Source organism: Lucilia sericata, unplaced genomic scaffold, assembly GCF_015586225.1.
Source record: "Lucilia sericata isolate MDLA Ls3-8-SP2 unplaced genomic scaffold, ASM1558622v1 Contig000596F_arrow, whole genome shotgun sequence".
NCBI classification, from domain to species: Eukaryota; Metazoa; Arthropoda; class Insecta; order Diptera; family Calliphoridae; genus Lucilia; species Lucilia sericata.
In genome coordinates this window covers 81,592-98,632 of record NW_023994603.1, presented here as the reverse complement: position 1 = coordinate 98,632, position 17,041 = coordinate 81,592, and the positions used below count along the sequence as shown (strand labels likewise).

General features: G+C 26.9%; 3 protein-coding genes across 3 annotated transcripts in view; 1 reads left to right on the top strand and 2 right to left on the bottom strand.

Moving 5' to 3' along the window:
* LOC119606514 overlaps window positions 1-2,259 on the bottom strand; it is a gene marked incomplete at its 3' end in the record, with an annotated part of 164,737 nt that extends 162,478 nt beyond the window's left edge. The window contains exon 1 of the mRNA XM_037960048.1: window positions 1,587-2,259. Coding sequence (XP_037815976.1) covers window positions 1,587-2,220 — 634 coding nt within the window. The remainder of the gene's footprint in view (window positions 1-1,586) is intronic.
* An 8,466-nt stretch (window positions 2,260-10,725) lies between these two features.
* Window positions 10,726-11,747, top strand: LOC119606511. The gene is made up of 3 exons (XM_037960044.1): window positions 10,726-11,021; window positions 11,094-11,541; window positions 11,611-11,747. Exons 1-3 carry the CDS (start codon window positions 10,736-10,738, stop codon window positions 11,702-11,704), a joined length of 828 nt encoding a protein of 275 aa, XP_037815972.1. The 5' UTR covers window positions 10,726-10,735; the 3' UTR covers window positions 11,705-11,747.
* A 2,182-nt stretch (window positions 11,748-13,929) lies between these two features.
* On the bottom strand, window positions 13,930-16,644 carry LOC119606513. Its single transcript, XM_037960047.1, has 5 exons — window positions 16,477-16,644; window positions 16,151-16,415; window positions 16,007-16,089; window positions 14,184-14,806; window positions 13,930-14,124 (listed from the first exon to the last, which is right to left on the bottom strand). Exons 1-5 carry the CDS (start codon window positions 16,568-16,570, stop codon window positions 13,930-13,932), a joined length of 1,260 nt encoding a protein of 419 aa, XP_037815975.1. The 5' UTR covers window positions 16,571-16,644.
* Window positions 16,645-17,041: the final 397 nt, after the last annotated feature.

Sequence of the window (17,041 nt, the reverse complement as noted above, 5' to 3'; positions counted from 1 at the left end):
AGTCTAGTCTATAGTCTAGTCTATAGTCTAGTCTATAGTCTAGTCTATAGTCTAGTCTATAGTCTAGTCTATAGTCTAGTCTATAGTCTAGTCTATAGTCTAGTCTATAGTCTAGTCTATAGTCTAGTCTATAGTCTAGTCTATAGTCTAGTCTATAGTCTAGTCTATAGTCTAGTCTATAGTCTAGTCTATAGTCTAGTCTATAGTCTAGTCTATAGTCTAGTCTATAGTCTAGTCTATAGTCTAGTCTATAGTCTAGTCTATAGTCTAGTCTATAGTCTAGTCTATAGTCTAGTCTATAGTCTAGTCTATAGTCTAGTCTATAGTCTAGTCTATAGTCTAGTCTATAGTCTAGTCTATAGTCTATAGTAGTCTATAGTCTAGTCTATAGTCTAGTATAGTCTAGTCTATAGTCTAGTCTATAGTCTAGTCTATAGTCTAGTCTATAGTCTAGTCTATAGTCTAGTCTATAGTCTAGTCTATAGTCTAGTCTATAGTCTAGTCTATAGTCTAGTCTATAGTCTAGTCTATAGTCTAGTCTATAGTCTAGTCTATAGTCTAGTCTATAGTCTAGTCTATAGTCTAGTCTATAGTCTAGTCTATAGTCTAGTCTATAGTCTAGTCTATGGTCTAGTCTATAGTCTAGTCTATAGTCTAGTCTATAGTCTAGTCTATAGTCTAGTCTATAGTCTAGTCTATAGTCTATAGTCTAGTCTATAGTCTAGTCTATAGTCTAGTCTATAGTCTAGTCTATAGTCTAGTCTATAGTCTAGTCTATAGTCTAGTCTAGTCTATAGTCTAGTCTAGTCTATAGTCTAGTCTAGTCTATAGTCTAGTCTAGTCTATAGTCTAGTCTAGTCTATAGTCTAGTCTAGTCTATAGTCTAGTCTAGTCTATAGTCTAGTCTAGTCTATAGTCTAGTCTAGTCTATAGTCTAGTCTAGTCTATAGTCTAGTCTATAGTCTAGTCTATAGTCTAGTCTATAGTCTAGTCTATAGTCTAATCTAGTCTATAGTGTAGTCTATAGTGTAGTCTATAGTGTAGTCTATAGTGTAGTCTATAGTGTAGTCTATAGTCTAGTCTACAGTCTAGTCTTTATTTTAGTCTATAGTCTACTCTATATTCTAGTCTATAGGCTAGTCTATAGCCTAGTCTTTATTTTAGTCTATAGTCTACTCTATATTCTAGTCTATAGGCTAGTCTATAGCCTAGTCTATAGTCTAGTCTATAGTCTAGTCTATAGTCTAGTCTATAGTCTAGTCTATAGTCTAGTCTATAGTCTAGTCTAGTCTATAGTTTAGTCTATATTTTAGTCCATAATTTTGTCTATATTTAGTCTATAACTAGATTAGTCTATAGTTTAGTCTATATTCTAGTCTAGTCTATAGAAGGAGCCACTCTCTTGTAGTAATGAAAAATTCTTTCCCTCCGTAACATATACTCTTTTTGTATCATACACCCTAAAACTAGGCAATATTTTTTTCACGTTTAAAGCAACAATATTGCTCTAGTTTAGTTCATAAGTTACGTAAATATTTTAAAAAAAGCTTTTAGATGAAAAAGTAATAAGAAAAAATTAAACTTACCTCTTTTTTGTAGTTGTTGTATCGATGAAGATGGTGAAGGTGAACAATGAACAAAGGCCAATGATGAAATTGCTATCCATAACCAAAGGCAAAATATCCAGGAGTATGATGTCGCTGATGATGTTACAGATGATGCTGATGATGACAACAACCAACAGTTATTTCGTTTCTGCTTACGTTTAATAGCATTTTTACAACAAATTCTACTATTTTTACTACTAAAAGTATTAATGTTATTGTTGTTGGTGCTGTTGCTGCTACAACTAGTTTCGTTGTCAATAAGAATGTTGTTATTAAGTGTAGTTAGTTTACTATGATGTTGCTGTTGATGTTTACTGGGTTTATATGCAACTGCTGCTACTGATGCTGTTATGATATTTCTTTTATTTTTCATACACTTGCTATTTGCAATTGTGGCAACTTTTGTTATACTTTTTGTATTTGTTGCATGTTTTTTATTGTTGTTATTATTATGTTGTTGATGTTTTGTTTGTGCTGCTACTGTCTTGTTGGCATTAAATTGTATTTGTTGTTGACTTCGTGGCCATAAATTTGTAGTTGTAGTTGTTGATGATAATGAAGATTTTGTTGATTTTTTAGTAGACATTATTGTAGTTAAAGGTAAAGGCAACATTGTTGCTGTGATAAAACTATCAATTTTTTCAAAGTGATTTTATGGAATTTTTACTTTAAAATATTTTTTTCTAAAATTTTCTTTAAAATTTTCACTTTTCACTTGATTTTTTTTTAGATTTGTAGCACTTTTATCTGTAAAAACACGAAAATAATTTTTAAACAAAATTAAAGATAAAGTTGAGTTATTGAGAAAACAGCCTTAAAGTATGCAACAAATTTGAAATTTTTTTAAAACACCTTAAATTATGCTACAAACGAACACGTTTTTCTATAAAAACAAGAGAGAAAAGAATACAAGCTTCTATAGGATAGAGTGTTCTAAAGAACACACTTTTCTATAAGACAATATTCTTCTCACTTTTCTATAGCAAACGATTTTTCTTAAGAATACTATTTTCTATAGGAAAAGATTATTCTAAGAAGGCACTTTCCTATAGGAAAAGATTCTTCTTAAGAAGACACTTTTCTATAGAAAAAGATTCTTCTTAAGAAGACACTTTTCTATAGAAAAAGATTCTTCTTAAGAAGACACTTTTCTATAGAAAAAGATTCTTCTTAAGAAGACACTTTTCTATAGAAAAAAATTCTTCTTAAGAAGACACTTTTCTATAGAAAAAGATTCTTCTTAAGAAGACACTTTTCTTTAGGAAATGTTGCTCTGAAGAAGACACTTTTCCACAAGAAAAGATTCTTCTTAAAAAGACACTTTTCTATAGAAATTCTTCTTAAGAATACAATTTTCCATAGGAATTCTTCTTAAGAATACACTTTTCTATAGGAAAATATTCCTCTTAAGAAAACACTTTTCTATAGGAAAAGATTCTTCTTAAGAAGATACATTTCTATAAGAAAATATTCTGCTTTCTTTAGAAAAAGTTTTATGAAAATTCTTCTTAAGAAAACGCTTTTTCCTATTTTTACTTAAATTTCGATTTTTCCGTAAAAAATCTGTATACGATTAATCGGATAATTTTAAGCGATTACTCGGATACTTTTAATTAAATCTCTAAAAATGATTTTTTTTCACTAAAATTAAAATGTTTGATAAAAAATTTTGTTGTTTTTACTAAAAATCTGAATACGATTAATCGGATAATTTTAATCGATTATTCGAATAATATTAATTGAAAGTATTTTTACACATTTTTTAGTCACTAAAGGAAAACATAACCAATGTTTAGAGATTTTTTAACTTTTTTATTCGATTATTCGGATAATTTTAATCGATTACTCGAATAATTTTAATCAAACGAATATTTACACATTATTTTAAAAATGAAAAGATATTTCAAATGTTTTTGACAATTTCGGGAAATATTTTAAACGAATAATCGGATAATTTTAATCGATTATTCGTATAATTTTAATCGATTACTCGAATAATTTTAATCAAACGAATATTTACACATTATTTTAAAAATTAAAAGATATTTCAAATGTTTTTGACAATTTTTGGAAATATTTTAAACGAACGATTGGATAATTTTTATCGATTATTCGGATAATTTTAATCGATTACTCGAATAATTTTAATCGAACGAATTTTTACACATAATTTGAAAAATTAAAAGACATTTTCAAATGTTTTTGACAATTTCGGGAAATATTTTTAACGAACAATCTGATAATTTTAATCGATTATTCGGATAATTTTAATTGAATAAACGAATAAATTTAAATGAAAAGATTTTTATACATTTTTAATTTTTTAAAGCAATTTGCCATTGATTTACATGATTTTGCAACTATTTTTATTCGATTAATTTTAATCGATTATTCGAATAATTTTAAACAACCAAATTTTTACAATTGTTTTCTTGTTTCTAAAGGAAACTCCAATTGTTTTTGTTGTATAAACAAATATTTCTAACCGATTAATCGAATAACATTAATCGATTATTCGAATAATTTTAATCGTCCAAATTTTTGCATATTTTTTTATTTCTTAAAGAAAATTTTATTGCTTTTAAAAAGTTTTTGAATATTTTTTATCGATTAATCTCACATCTTTCGCCGATTATTCGAATAATTTTAATCATAAAAAAATTTTCACTGTCTTTTTATCATTGAATGAAAATTCACTTGAATTGAAATGCACATTTAGGGAAAAGAAAAATTGGATTGCTTTTTAGGATTTCTGGAGTATTTTTATAACGATTAATGGCACAACTGTCACTTATTATTCGGATAATTTTAATCGTAAGATTAAAATTTTTATTATTGAAAGAAACTTTAGTTGATTTTAATGAAAAGATAATTTCATTGTTTTTAAGAATATTCGAAACATTTTTAATCGATTAATTAACTTTCACCGATTATTCGAATAATTTTAATCGTTAGAAATTTTTTCACAACTTTCTTAACATTGAAAAGAAATTCAATTGATATCAACGATTTGGAAATAAATTGTAAAGGATATATCGAATAATTTTACAATTTCCAACGATTATTCGATTAATCGAATAATTTTATGCGATTATTCGTTTGCTTTTAACCGATTAATTGAATGTTGTTTTTAATTTTCTTATTAGTAAAAGAAAACTCATTTGTTTTTTGACGATTTTTGGAATAATTTTTAAACGATTAATCGTACTATTTCAAACGATTAATCGTACTATTTCGGAAGATTATTCGATTACTTTTTAAAAAAGTATTTGTAAAAAATTTTTAAATTCTTTAAAATTTATCATTTTTGATTATTATTGATTTTGTTTAAATGATTAATTGAATAATTTTAAGCGATTATTCGAATAATTTTAATCGATTATTCGAAAAATTTTAATCGAACAATTTTTTTTCCTTTTTCTTTTTATTTAATGAAGATCTTATTGTTTATGAAGATTTTTGCATTATTTTAGACGATTATTCGTACAATTTTAAACGATTATTCGATTACTTTTTAGAAATTATTCTTAGAAATTTTTATAATTTTTAAAATTTATTATTTTTGATTATTATAGATTTTGTTTAAATGATTAATGGAATAATTTTAGGCGATTATTCGATTCTATTTTAATCGATTATTCGAGTAATTTTAATCGAACATTTTTTCCCCATTTTCGTATTATTAAATGAAAACTCAATTATTTTTGACGATTTTTGGAATATTTCAGACGATTAATCGTACAATTTTGAACGATTACTCGATTACATTTTTATAATTTATTCATAAAAATTGTATAATTTAAGTTTAAGTTAACAATTTTTAAAATTGATAATTTTTGATTATTATAGATTTTGTTCATATGATTAATTATTATTAAATGAAAACTCAATTGTTTTTTAACGATTTTTGGATTATTTTAGATGATTATTCGAACAATTTCAAACGATTATTCGATTACTTTGTGAAAATTATTCATAAAAATGTTTATGATTTTGTTTAAGTTTTTAAAATTGATCATTTTTGATTATTTTAGATTTTGTTTAAATGATTGATCGAATAATTTTGAGCGATTATTCGATTCGATTTTAACCGAATAATTTTAATCGAAATTTTTCCCATTTTTTTTTTTATTATTAAATAGAATTGTAATTGTTTTTAATAATTTTTGGAATATTTTAGACGATTAATCGTGTAAATTCGAACGATTAATCGATTATTTTACTAATATTTTACATAAAAACTTCTAAAGTAATTTAATTGTTTTAAATTTTTCAATTTTTTTAATTGTTAAACGAACATTTTGAAACGATTAATCGAATATTTTTCAACAATTATTCGAATAATTTTTAATCGCTCGATTTTTTTAATTTTTCTCATTATTAAAAGAAAATTAAAAAATTTTTCAAAATTTTTGGAATAATTTTAAACGATTAATCGTAATATTTCGAACGATTAATCGATGATTTTTAAAAAATTTTACCAAAAAAATTGCAATATTTTTAATTTTTCACAATAAATTTCAAATTTGTTTAATTATTAAACGAATCTTTTTAACGTTTAATCGAATAATTTTAATCGATTATTCGAATAATTTTCAACGAATTTTTGGATTTTGGATTTTTATATATTTTTAAACGTTTAATCGGTTAAGTGTGTTAGATTATTCGATTATTTTTCCACTTCGTATAAAATTAAAGGAAAATCAAATTCACTTTAAGGCTGTTTATTGAAATTTCCTTTTTAAGCACCTTTTTTTATTCACTTTTTTAAAATTTTTCTTAATTTTAAGAAAATTTTCATTTTATTTTTATTATTTTTCTATAATTTTTCTTTCAAATTTTTTTTTTAAATTTTCAATATTTTCAAACTTTATAAATTTCTTTTTATTTCATTTTATTTTTATAATTTTCGTTTTATTTAGAGATTTACAATTGCTTTACGTTTTATTAAATTAATACGTAAATAACCAAACCACCGTTACGTTACGTGTTTAACCGACGAAAGTTACAACATAACTGATATGAAAATTATAACAAACATAAAGTATTCAACAAGGATTAGCACGTCTAACCGTTAAATTATGTAGATTCTTCTTATAAATGTTGTTGTTTCGCTAAAATTCCCATACAGACAAACGAACACAAGGAAAAACTACAAAGCACACGAAAGTAACAAATCATAAATACGACAACAACAACAACGACGATAACAGTAGCCGTAAGAAAAGCTCTCTTCTCTAGTTTAAAAATGATGTGAAAAAGTATTAACAAACCGACAAACCCAAACGCGCTCCCACACACAAAACCGTTATATTTCTTTATATTCCTTTACTCTATATATTTTCAATTATTAAAACCGTAATCCTTTTAAATTTGTTGAGTATATGTAGTATATATGTGTGTGAGTAAGAGGATCACAAACAAATTAAAACCATACCGTACGCGAGTTTACAGTAAACTAAATTTGATGCTGGAAAATCTTATCATATATATAAATAATAAACATTCTTCTTACATTAACGGTTCATATTGTAACGGTTAAAGCTTTTCTAAACTCTCTCACTCACTCACTCTCTCTATATTTCCCTGTTATATTTGCTCTGTTTACTTTTTGTTTTCAAACGCTCTCTATGTCTCTCTATCTTTAAAACAAGTATAAAAAGTTTGTTTACATTATTGTTGAACAAAACAGCTGTTTGGGACAAAGTTTTAAATTAGGGGAAAGAAAATTTTTAAGGGTTTGTTAGTGTAAACACAGTAAGGGGTAGTGAGGAGAAATTAACGGTTATAAAGCCAAAAGTGGAGAAATTTTATGAATAAAAGAAAAAAATATAGTAAATTTCATTAAAACATCATTTATTTAGGGGTTTTGTGAACTAAAATGAACGATTAATCGTTTAACTTTAATCGATTATTCGAATAATTTTTGCAAAAATAAATTTTTTTAACTTTTCTCATGATTGAAAGATTTTTCCATTATTTTAACGGATTTCAAGAATTTCTAAACGATTAATCGTATAACTTTAATCGATTATTCGAATAATTTTTTGCAAAACCATTTTTATGTGTTCTTCTTATTACTAATATAAATATTTAATTATTTTTAAAGAATTAAAAAAAATTATTCGAATAATCGAATAATTTTAACCGATTAATCGTATAATTTTTATAAAAAATAATTCTTATTCATTTTACTTATTATTAAGAGATTTTTCTACTATTTTAACGGATTTTAAAAACATATTTTAAACGATTAATCGTTTAACTTTAATCGATTATTCGAATAATTTTTTTCCAAAACCATTTTTATGTGTTCTTCTTAATACTAATATGAAATTTTAATTATTTTTAAGGGTTTAGCCAAAATTTTATACGATTAATCGGATAACATTAATCGATTATTCGAATAATTTTTATAAAAAAAATGTTAAATTAATTTTAAATATTAATGAAAGATTTTTCCATTATTTAAACGGATTTTAAAATAATTATCTAAACGATTAATCGTTTAACTTTAATCGATTATTCGAATAATTTTTTGCCAAAACCATTTTTATGTGTTTCTCTTAATACTAATATGAAATTTTTATTATTTTTAATGGTTTAATCAAAATTTTTATTCGATTAATTGGTTTATTTTGAACGATTATTCGAATAATTTTTATAAAAAATTATTTTTATAAATTTTACTTATTATTGAAAGATTTTTCCATTATTTGTACGTATTGTTAAGATTTTTTCTAAACGATTAATCGCTTAACTTTATTCGATTATTCGAATAATTTTTTGCAAAACCATTTGTATGTGTTCTTCTTAACACTAATATGAAATTTTTATTATTTTCAATGGTTTAATCAAAATTTTTATTCGATTATTCGGTTTATTTTGAACGATTATTCGAATAATTTTTATAAAAAATTATTTTTATAAATTTTACTTATTATTGAAAGATTTTTCCATTATTTTTACGTATTGTTAAGAGTTTTTCTAAACGATTAATCGCTTAACTTTATTCGATTATTCGAATAATTTTTTGCAAAACCATTTTTACTTAATTTTCTTAATACTAATATGAAATTTTAATAATTTTTAAGGGTTTAATCAAAATTTTTATTCGATTAATCGGTTAACTTTAATCGATTATTCGAATAATTTTTGTAAAAATGTATTTTTACTCATTTTACTTATTACTGAAGGATTTTTCCACTATTTTAACGGATTTTAAAAAGATTTTAAAAAGATTTTCTAAACGATTAATCGCTTAACTTTATTCGATTATTCGAATAATTTTTTGCAAAACCATTTTCTTAACACTAAAACGAAATTTTAATTATTTTTAAGGTTTAAAAAAAATTTATCATTCGATTAATCGATTAACTTTGAACGATTATTCGAATAATTTTTTTAAAAATTTATTTTTATTAATTTTATATATTATTGCAAGATTTTCCACTATTTTAACGGATTTTAAAAAGATTTTCTAAACGATTAAATGCTTAACTTTATTCGATTATTCGAATAATTTTATGCAAAACCTTTTTTATGTGTTCTTCAGAACACTAATATAAAATTATAATTATTTTTAAAGGTTAACCCTAAACTTTTATTCGATTAATCGATTAAATTTATTCGATTATTCGAATAATTTTCATAAAAATACATTTTTATTGATTTTTATTATTATTGCAGGACTTTTCAATTATTTTAATGAGTTTTTGCAAATTTTTTTAAACGATTAATCGATTAAATTTATTCGATTATTCGTAAAATTTTCAAAAAAAAAATCATTTTTATTAATTTTGTTCATTAGTAAAAGATTTTTCCATTATTTTAAGGAGTTTAAAAAAAATTTAAACGATTAATCGGTTAACTTTAATCGAATAATTCGAATAATTTTTAACAAAACCATTTTTAGGGAATTTTCTTAACACTAAAATAAAATTCATAAAATTTGTTTATGGTTTAACCCATATTTTTATTCTATTAATCGACTAACTTTAATCGATTATTCGAATAATTTTAATCGAATGAATTTTTACACATTTTTCTTTTAGTTAAAACAACATGTAATTGTTTTTTTATGTTTTTGCAATTACTTTAATTGATTATTCGATTAATATTAAACGTTTAATCGGTTAACCTTAATCGATTATGCGATTCATTTTAATCTAATAGATTTTTACACATTTTTCTTAGTAATAAAGAAAAATTCAATAGATTTTAACAAATTTCTGCAAAATATTTATTCGATTAATCTGATACCCTTTCTATTCGTTTATTCGAATAATTTTGTTGAATTCAAACGACTTTTTACGCTATTTTCTTATGATTCGAAGTAAATTTAATTGTTTTTGATGTTTTAACAAATAGTTTTATTCGATTAACTTTAATCGATTATTCGAATTATTTTAATCGAATAATTTTTTTTTTTACATTTTTCTTATCGTTAAAAGTATTTATTTGTTTTTGATGTTTAAACATGTATTTTTATTCGATTAATCGCTTAACTTTAATCGATTATTCGTATATTTTCAAATGAACACATTTTTCTTTCTTACTACAAACCACTTTTTTTTACTTTTCCATCCCTGTGTCTAATGTTAAGCTTTTATTACTGTTATTTAAACATTAGCTTAATGTTAAAGAAAAGCTTTGTTCAAACACAAAAGTTATTGTTATTGAAAGCTTTAGTAAAACAAAGCATAGAGGTGCCACTAGGTGCTTTTCTGTTGTAGGAAATAGCTGGCAGCACTCATTTTATCAACAATTAGAAAGAGCTTTAAAATGTTATCTTTTTAAATGGATTGCCATACAAATTTTATAATTCGGGATTTTCCCGATATATATATATATATGTATATACTATATGTATTGTGTTTAAAGAGCTGGACTAACTGGTGGAAAAGCTTTTTCAATTATCAACTAGTTTCCAAGTTCTTTTCGAAATCTATGAATAAAATTATATTGAAAAGATTTATGTTTTGCAAAAATTCGGGAATTTGCCGAATTTCATGATTACAACAATACTTTGGCTACACTGGAAAAAAGCTTTTATGAATAGATCTTTTTGCATGAGTAAGAAGTTAATAATTTTGTTTCGATTAGTTCATTTGCAAAATTTTATCAACATGTCTTGTTTAGCACATATTAGCAGCGACCATTTATTAGAAGATCAGCAATTGCTTGATCATTATCATACCAAAAACAGGCCCAAAATGTCATTAGAAAATTTTGTTGAAGTTGAAAGTGAAATAATTACAATAAATTGCGATTGCAATACGTTCATATTTAATTGGGTTTTAAATTACGACAGACAAGTCAACATTTTAAAGGAGGCAATGGAAAGTCAACAAAATAAAGTTCAGATATTTAATAATTTGACGGAGAAAGCATTACTTAATGTTGTTGAGCAGCGTAAGTAGTATCACAGGGGCTTAATTAAATTTTCCATTCAAATAAATAAATTCAAATTTTACCCAATTCCAGTTAGCCGCACAAATTTTGAATTATTTAATTACATATGCATTATAATTTTGGACAATCAGTGTCCCTATGAACAATTTATACAAACTTCCGATAAAATAAATGTTCTTTTGGAATCTGAAATTCTTACAAAAATAAAAACCAATATCTACTTAACAAATGTGAAGCGATTATTTGTAATTCAAAAACTTTTAGATATTCGTGATATAGATGATGAAGAACTGGATAAAATCAACGATATGATAAAAGAACGTAAAAGTAAAGTTAATTTAGGAAGAACTTTATCTTATGGTTTGTCGCAAACCCTAAAAGCCTGTGAATATGAAAGAAACTATTTAGATAGTCCCTTTTTGGAGGTATTTTCACAAAAATTTCGCCATCATGCTAAAACAATGAAAATAAACGAAATTTTCAATGACATTAGGCGAGAGATTAAGGAACTTAGATATGAGTGAGTTAAGTTTGCGTATATATTATGTTGGATTTAATACATATAATCTTGTTTTTCTTTAAATTTTAGTATAAATATTGAGAATGGAGGTAATGAATTACCAACATGTGATCTTATATATGGAGATTGCTTCAAAACAAATGTATTAAGAGACTTTTTCTAATGATGGACTAATAAACGATATTTTCATTTTAATATAAAAAAAATGTAATCAAAGGCATTTTCAGTTTAAGTTCAATTCTAGTTCAGTTCTAGTTCAGTTCTGGTTCAGTTCTGGTTCAGTTCTAGTTCAGTTCTAGTTCAGTTCTAGTTCAGTTCTAGTTCAGTTCTAGTTCAGTTCTAGTTCAGTTCTGGTTCAGTTCTGGTTCAGTTCTAGTTCAGTTCTAGTTCAGTTCTAGTTCAGTTCTAGTTCAGTTCTAGTTCAGTTCTAGTTCAGTTCTAGTTCAGTTCTAGTTCAGTTCTAGTTCAGTTCTAGTTCAGTTCTAGTTCAGTTCTAGTTCAGTTCTAGTTCAGTTCTAGTTCAGTTCTAGTTCAGTTCTAGTTCAGTTGTAGTTCAGTTCTAGTTCAGTTCTAGATCAGTTCTAGTTCAGTTCTAGTTCACTTCTAGTTCAGTTCTAGTTCAGTTCTAGTTCAGTTCTAGTTCAGTTCTAGTTCAGTTCTAGTTCAGTTCTAGTTCAGTTCTAGTTCAGCTCTAGTTCAGTTCTACTTCAGTTCAGTTCTAGTTCAGTTCTAGTTCAATTCTAGTTCAGTTCTAGTTCAGTTCTAGTTCTAGTTCAGTTCTAGTTCAGCTCAGTTCTAGTTCAGTTCTAGTTCAGTTCTAGTTCAGCTCAGTTCTAGTTCAGTTCTAGTTCAGTCTAGTTCAGTTCTAGTTCTGTTCTACTTCAGTTCTACTTCAGTTCTAGTTCAGTTCTAGTTCAGTTCTAGTTCAGTTCTAGTTCAGTTCTAGTTCAGTTCTAGTTCAGTTCTAGTTTAGTTCTAGTTCAGTCTAGATCAGTTCTAGTTCAGTTCTAGTTCAGTTCTAGTTCAGTTCTAGTTCAGTTCTAGTTCAGTTCTAGTTCAGTTCTAGTTCAGTTCTAGTTCAGTTCTAGTTCAGTTCTAGTTCAGTTCTAGTTCAGTTCTAGTTCAGTTCTAGTTCAGTTCTAGTTCAGTTCTAGTTCAGTTCTAGTTCAGTTCTAGTTCAGTTCTAGTTCAGTTCTAGTTCAGTTCTAGTTCAGTTCTAGTTCAGTTCTAGTTCAGTTCTAGATCAGTTCTAGTTCAGTTCTAGTTCAGTTCTAGTTCAGTTCTAGTTCAGTTCTAGTTCTAGTTCAGTTCTAGTTCAGTTTCTAGTTCAGTTCAGTTCTAGTTCAGTTCTAGTTCAGTTCTAGTTCAGTTCTAGTTCAGTTCTAGTTCAGTTCTAGTTCAGTTCTATTTCAGTTCTATTTCAGTTCTAGTTCAGTTCTAGTTCAGTTCTAGTTCAGTTCTAGTTCAGTTCTAGTTCAGTTCTAGTTCAGTTCTAGTTCTAGTTCAGTTCTAGTTCAGTTCTAGTTCAGTTCTAGTTCAGTTCTAGTTCAGTTCTAGTTCAGTTCTAGTTCAGTTCTAGTTCAGTTCTAGTTCAGTTCTAGTTCAGTTCTAGTTCAGTTCTAGTTCAGTTCTAGTTCAGTTCTAGTTCAGTTCTAGTTCAGTTCTAGTTCAGTTCTAGTTCAGTTCTAGTTCAGTTCTAGTTCAGTTCTAGTTCAGTTCTAGTTCAGTTCTAGTTCAGTTCTAGTTCAGTTCTAGTTCAGTTCTAGTTCAGTTCTAGTTCAGTTAGTTGTTCTAGTTCAGTTCTAGTTCAGTTCTAGTTCAGTTCTAGTTCAGTTCTAGTTCAGTTCTAGTTCAGTTCTAGTTCAGTTCTAGTTCAGTTCTAGTTCAGTTCTAGTTCAGTTCTAGTTCAGTTCTAGTTCAGTTCTAGTTCAGTTCTAGTTCAGTTCTAGTTCAGTTCTAGTTCAGTTCTAGTTCAGTTCTAGTTCAGTTCAGTTCTAGTTCAGTTCTAGTTCAGTTCTAGTTCAGTTCAGTTCAGTTCTAGTTCAGTTCTAGTTCAGTTCTAGATCAGTTCAGTTCTAGTTCAGTTCTAGTTCAGTTCTAGTTCAGTTCTAGTTCAGTTCTAGTTCAGTTCTAGTTCAGTTCTAGTTCAGTTCTAGTTCAGTTCTAGTTCAGTTCTAGTTCAGTTCTAGTTCAATTCTAGTTCACTTCTAGTTCAGTTCTAGTTCAGTTCCAGTTCAGTTCTAGTTCAGTTCTAGTTCAGTTCTACTTCAGTTCTACTTCAGTTCTAGTTCTGTTCTAGTTCAGTTCTAGTTCAGTTCTAGTTCATTTCTAGTTTTTCTTTTTTTTTTTTTGAGAATTTTTTATTACTAAACAGATTTTTGAGAAATTTTACATTTCATTAATAGCTAACGACTCCATTCTCAAATTACTGCTATGAAAAATTTCTCTTTCCAACCAATAAACTATTTCCAAACGTTGCTGTTCATTAATTGAGGATTTGCAATTAAGATTTTTGATATCTTCCAAACAATTAGCTTTAATAAAACGTTTAATAACCGGCATAACCCCCAATTCGCGTAAAGTCTAAAGAATTATAAAAAACAACAATATTTGAAGCTAAAAAACACGTTAATCATCCTCACCTGTAAACAAAATAATTGTTGCTTCAATTTCTCATGATCTTTTGCTAAATTAGTTAAAATTAAAGGTAAATCAGTAAATTCCCTACATCTCCAGAGAACCGCCTTAGCAAATAAACCATTCATTAGGGCAAATACAATATTTTCATAGCAATCCAAACTTTGCTGCTGATCGCTTAATATCCCATACAATAATTTCACACCATCCACTTGCAAAAAAAGTTGTTGACCTTGGGGGCAGCGTAAAAGTAAGGCAAAACATTTCATATCCCATAAATGATATTGGAACAGTTGACCTTTTATGCGTTGATAAAAAATATCAAAGAAACCCCTTTGAATGGCTTCTTGCGGAGTCTGCTCTATGACGTGTGATAAATGCAGCCACAAATCTGCAGGATAATAAGATATGCAAGGATCTCTTTGCCAAATATCACAGAGTTTATCGTAAACTTTATAATCATCGATTAGTACAAGGCAATTTTCAATATCTTGACTAAGAAAGGGTAAGATTTTCGATAATGCCTCTAGATGTTTGTTACGTTCTTTAATAATCGCATAGAATTGATCAAGTAAACGGTGCTTTTCCAAAATTTTCTTAGCGCCATTTCTATGCATGGCTATGTAATCTATAAAGGGAATAAGGATCGATTACATTTTGATATATTTTTTCTAAACTAGAATAGAACTAGATCTGAACTAAAACTGAACTAGAATTGAACTAGAATTGAATTAGAATTGAACTAGAACTGAACTAGAAATGAACTAGAACTGAACTAGAACTGAACTAGAACTGAACTTGAACTGAACTAGAACTGAACTAGAACTGAACTAGAATTGAACTAGTACTGAACTAGAACTGAACTAGAACTGAACTAGAATTGAACTAGAACTGAACTAGAACTGAACTAGAACTGAACTAGAACTGAACTAGAACTGAACTAGAACTGAACTAGAACTGAACTAGAACTGAAGTAGAACTGAACTAGAACTAAACTAGAACTGAACTAGAACTGAACTAGAACTGAACTAGAACTGAACTAGAACTGAACTAGAACTGAACTAGAACTGAACTAGAACTGAACTAGAACTGAACTAGAACTGAACTAGAACTGAACTAGAACTGAACTAGAACTGAACTAGAACTGAACTAGAACTGAACTAGAACTGAACTAGAACTGAACTAGAACTGAACTAGAACTGAACTAGAACTAGAACTGAACTAGAACTGACTACTAGAACTGAACTAGAATTGAACTAGAATTGAACTAGAACTGAACTAGAACTGAACTAGAACTGAACTAGAACTGAACTAGAACTGAACTAGAACTGAACTAGAACTAAACTAGAACTGAACTGAACTAGAACTGAACTAGAACTGAACTAGAACTAAAACTGACCGAACTGAACTACAACTGGAACTGAACTCCAACTAGAACTGAACTAGAACAAAAGTAGAATTGAAATAGGACACATCTAGAATGAAATAGAACGATCTATGAACACATATATAATTAAAATAGAAAACGATCTGGAAGATAACTAGAAAAAAATGGCATTATTGAGATTAATTTATCCTTATAGGAGTGATTTCATTAAGTTGAATTGGCAACATTATATGTAAACAAATGCAAAAAAAAGAGCATGAGAAAAAATCTAGATAAGGAATTTTCTCATTTTAAGAGAGAGTATAAACTAGAGTTGCCAATAGTTAAAACTCAAATAACTAATATTATGAGATTATTCAAATAACTTGGAATTAGCATACGGGCAAAGAAATGACAGATATAATAAAAAAGTTAATATAATAAAAAACAGTAACTACTTACAAAAAATATGTAACAAGCGGTATATCTCTCGATATTTGACCTTTCGATACTTCAAACGTATGCGTAGGAAAACATTTTGACATCTGTGGAAGAAAAATATGATAGGTAGAAACCATTTTTACTTTTCCCATGAAAAACCTTTACCTTCTCACAATATCATATTGTGTTATTGCTCTTTGGGCATATAAAGGATTCTCTATATATTCAGCTAGAGAATTAATGGCCTTCCATTGGGTCAAATAGTCATCACTGCCCAGTTGACGCATTAGTTTGGGCAATGTACCGAAACCATAAGCCAATTCAGCACGATCCTCAAAATATAAAGCACTTTTACAGGTAATGCCACCTACTTTGGTAAATTGCTTTTCTTGACCATATCCACATCGATGCAGTCGGCATTTAAGGATTTCTGTTAGAAAATTTAAGTTAAATTGTAGTTATTTTTTATACATTATTGTGCAAATTTTTACCCTTATCAACCATTTCATTAATTTGCTTTGGCTTTAAGTGCTGCAATTGTATTTGTAGGAAATGGTTTTTATATTTTGCCTGTTCAGACCACATTTTGTTAGATTTTTGATAAGAAAATAAAATTTTAGAAAGTTAAAACAAAATTTGAATAGTTTTCAGTTATTTTGATTTAAAACTTATATTTCAAAAACTTTAACCCTTAACAAAAGCACAAATTTATATTTTCATTTTTCAATAAAGGCCCCAACAACTTTTTATTGAATCCTTTGAACAAGTTTTTCTTATTTGATATTTCCATATCATTTAGATTTATCTTTGTTGACAAAAATAGGTGTGTTATACCCACAAACATGCCTTTTAAAATCCCATTTATTTAAAGTCCTGGCAACCCTATAAATTAACACAACATTAGCCGGTATCAGGTATGGGTAATTAAAATTTTTAAATGTTAAAATATTCTTGTAAAAAAGTACCTTTATGAAATTAAAGTACAAAACAAGAACTGAACTAGAAACAAACTAGAAATGAACTAGAACTGAAATAGAACTAGAACAAAACTAGAAC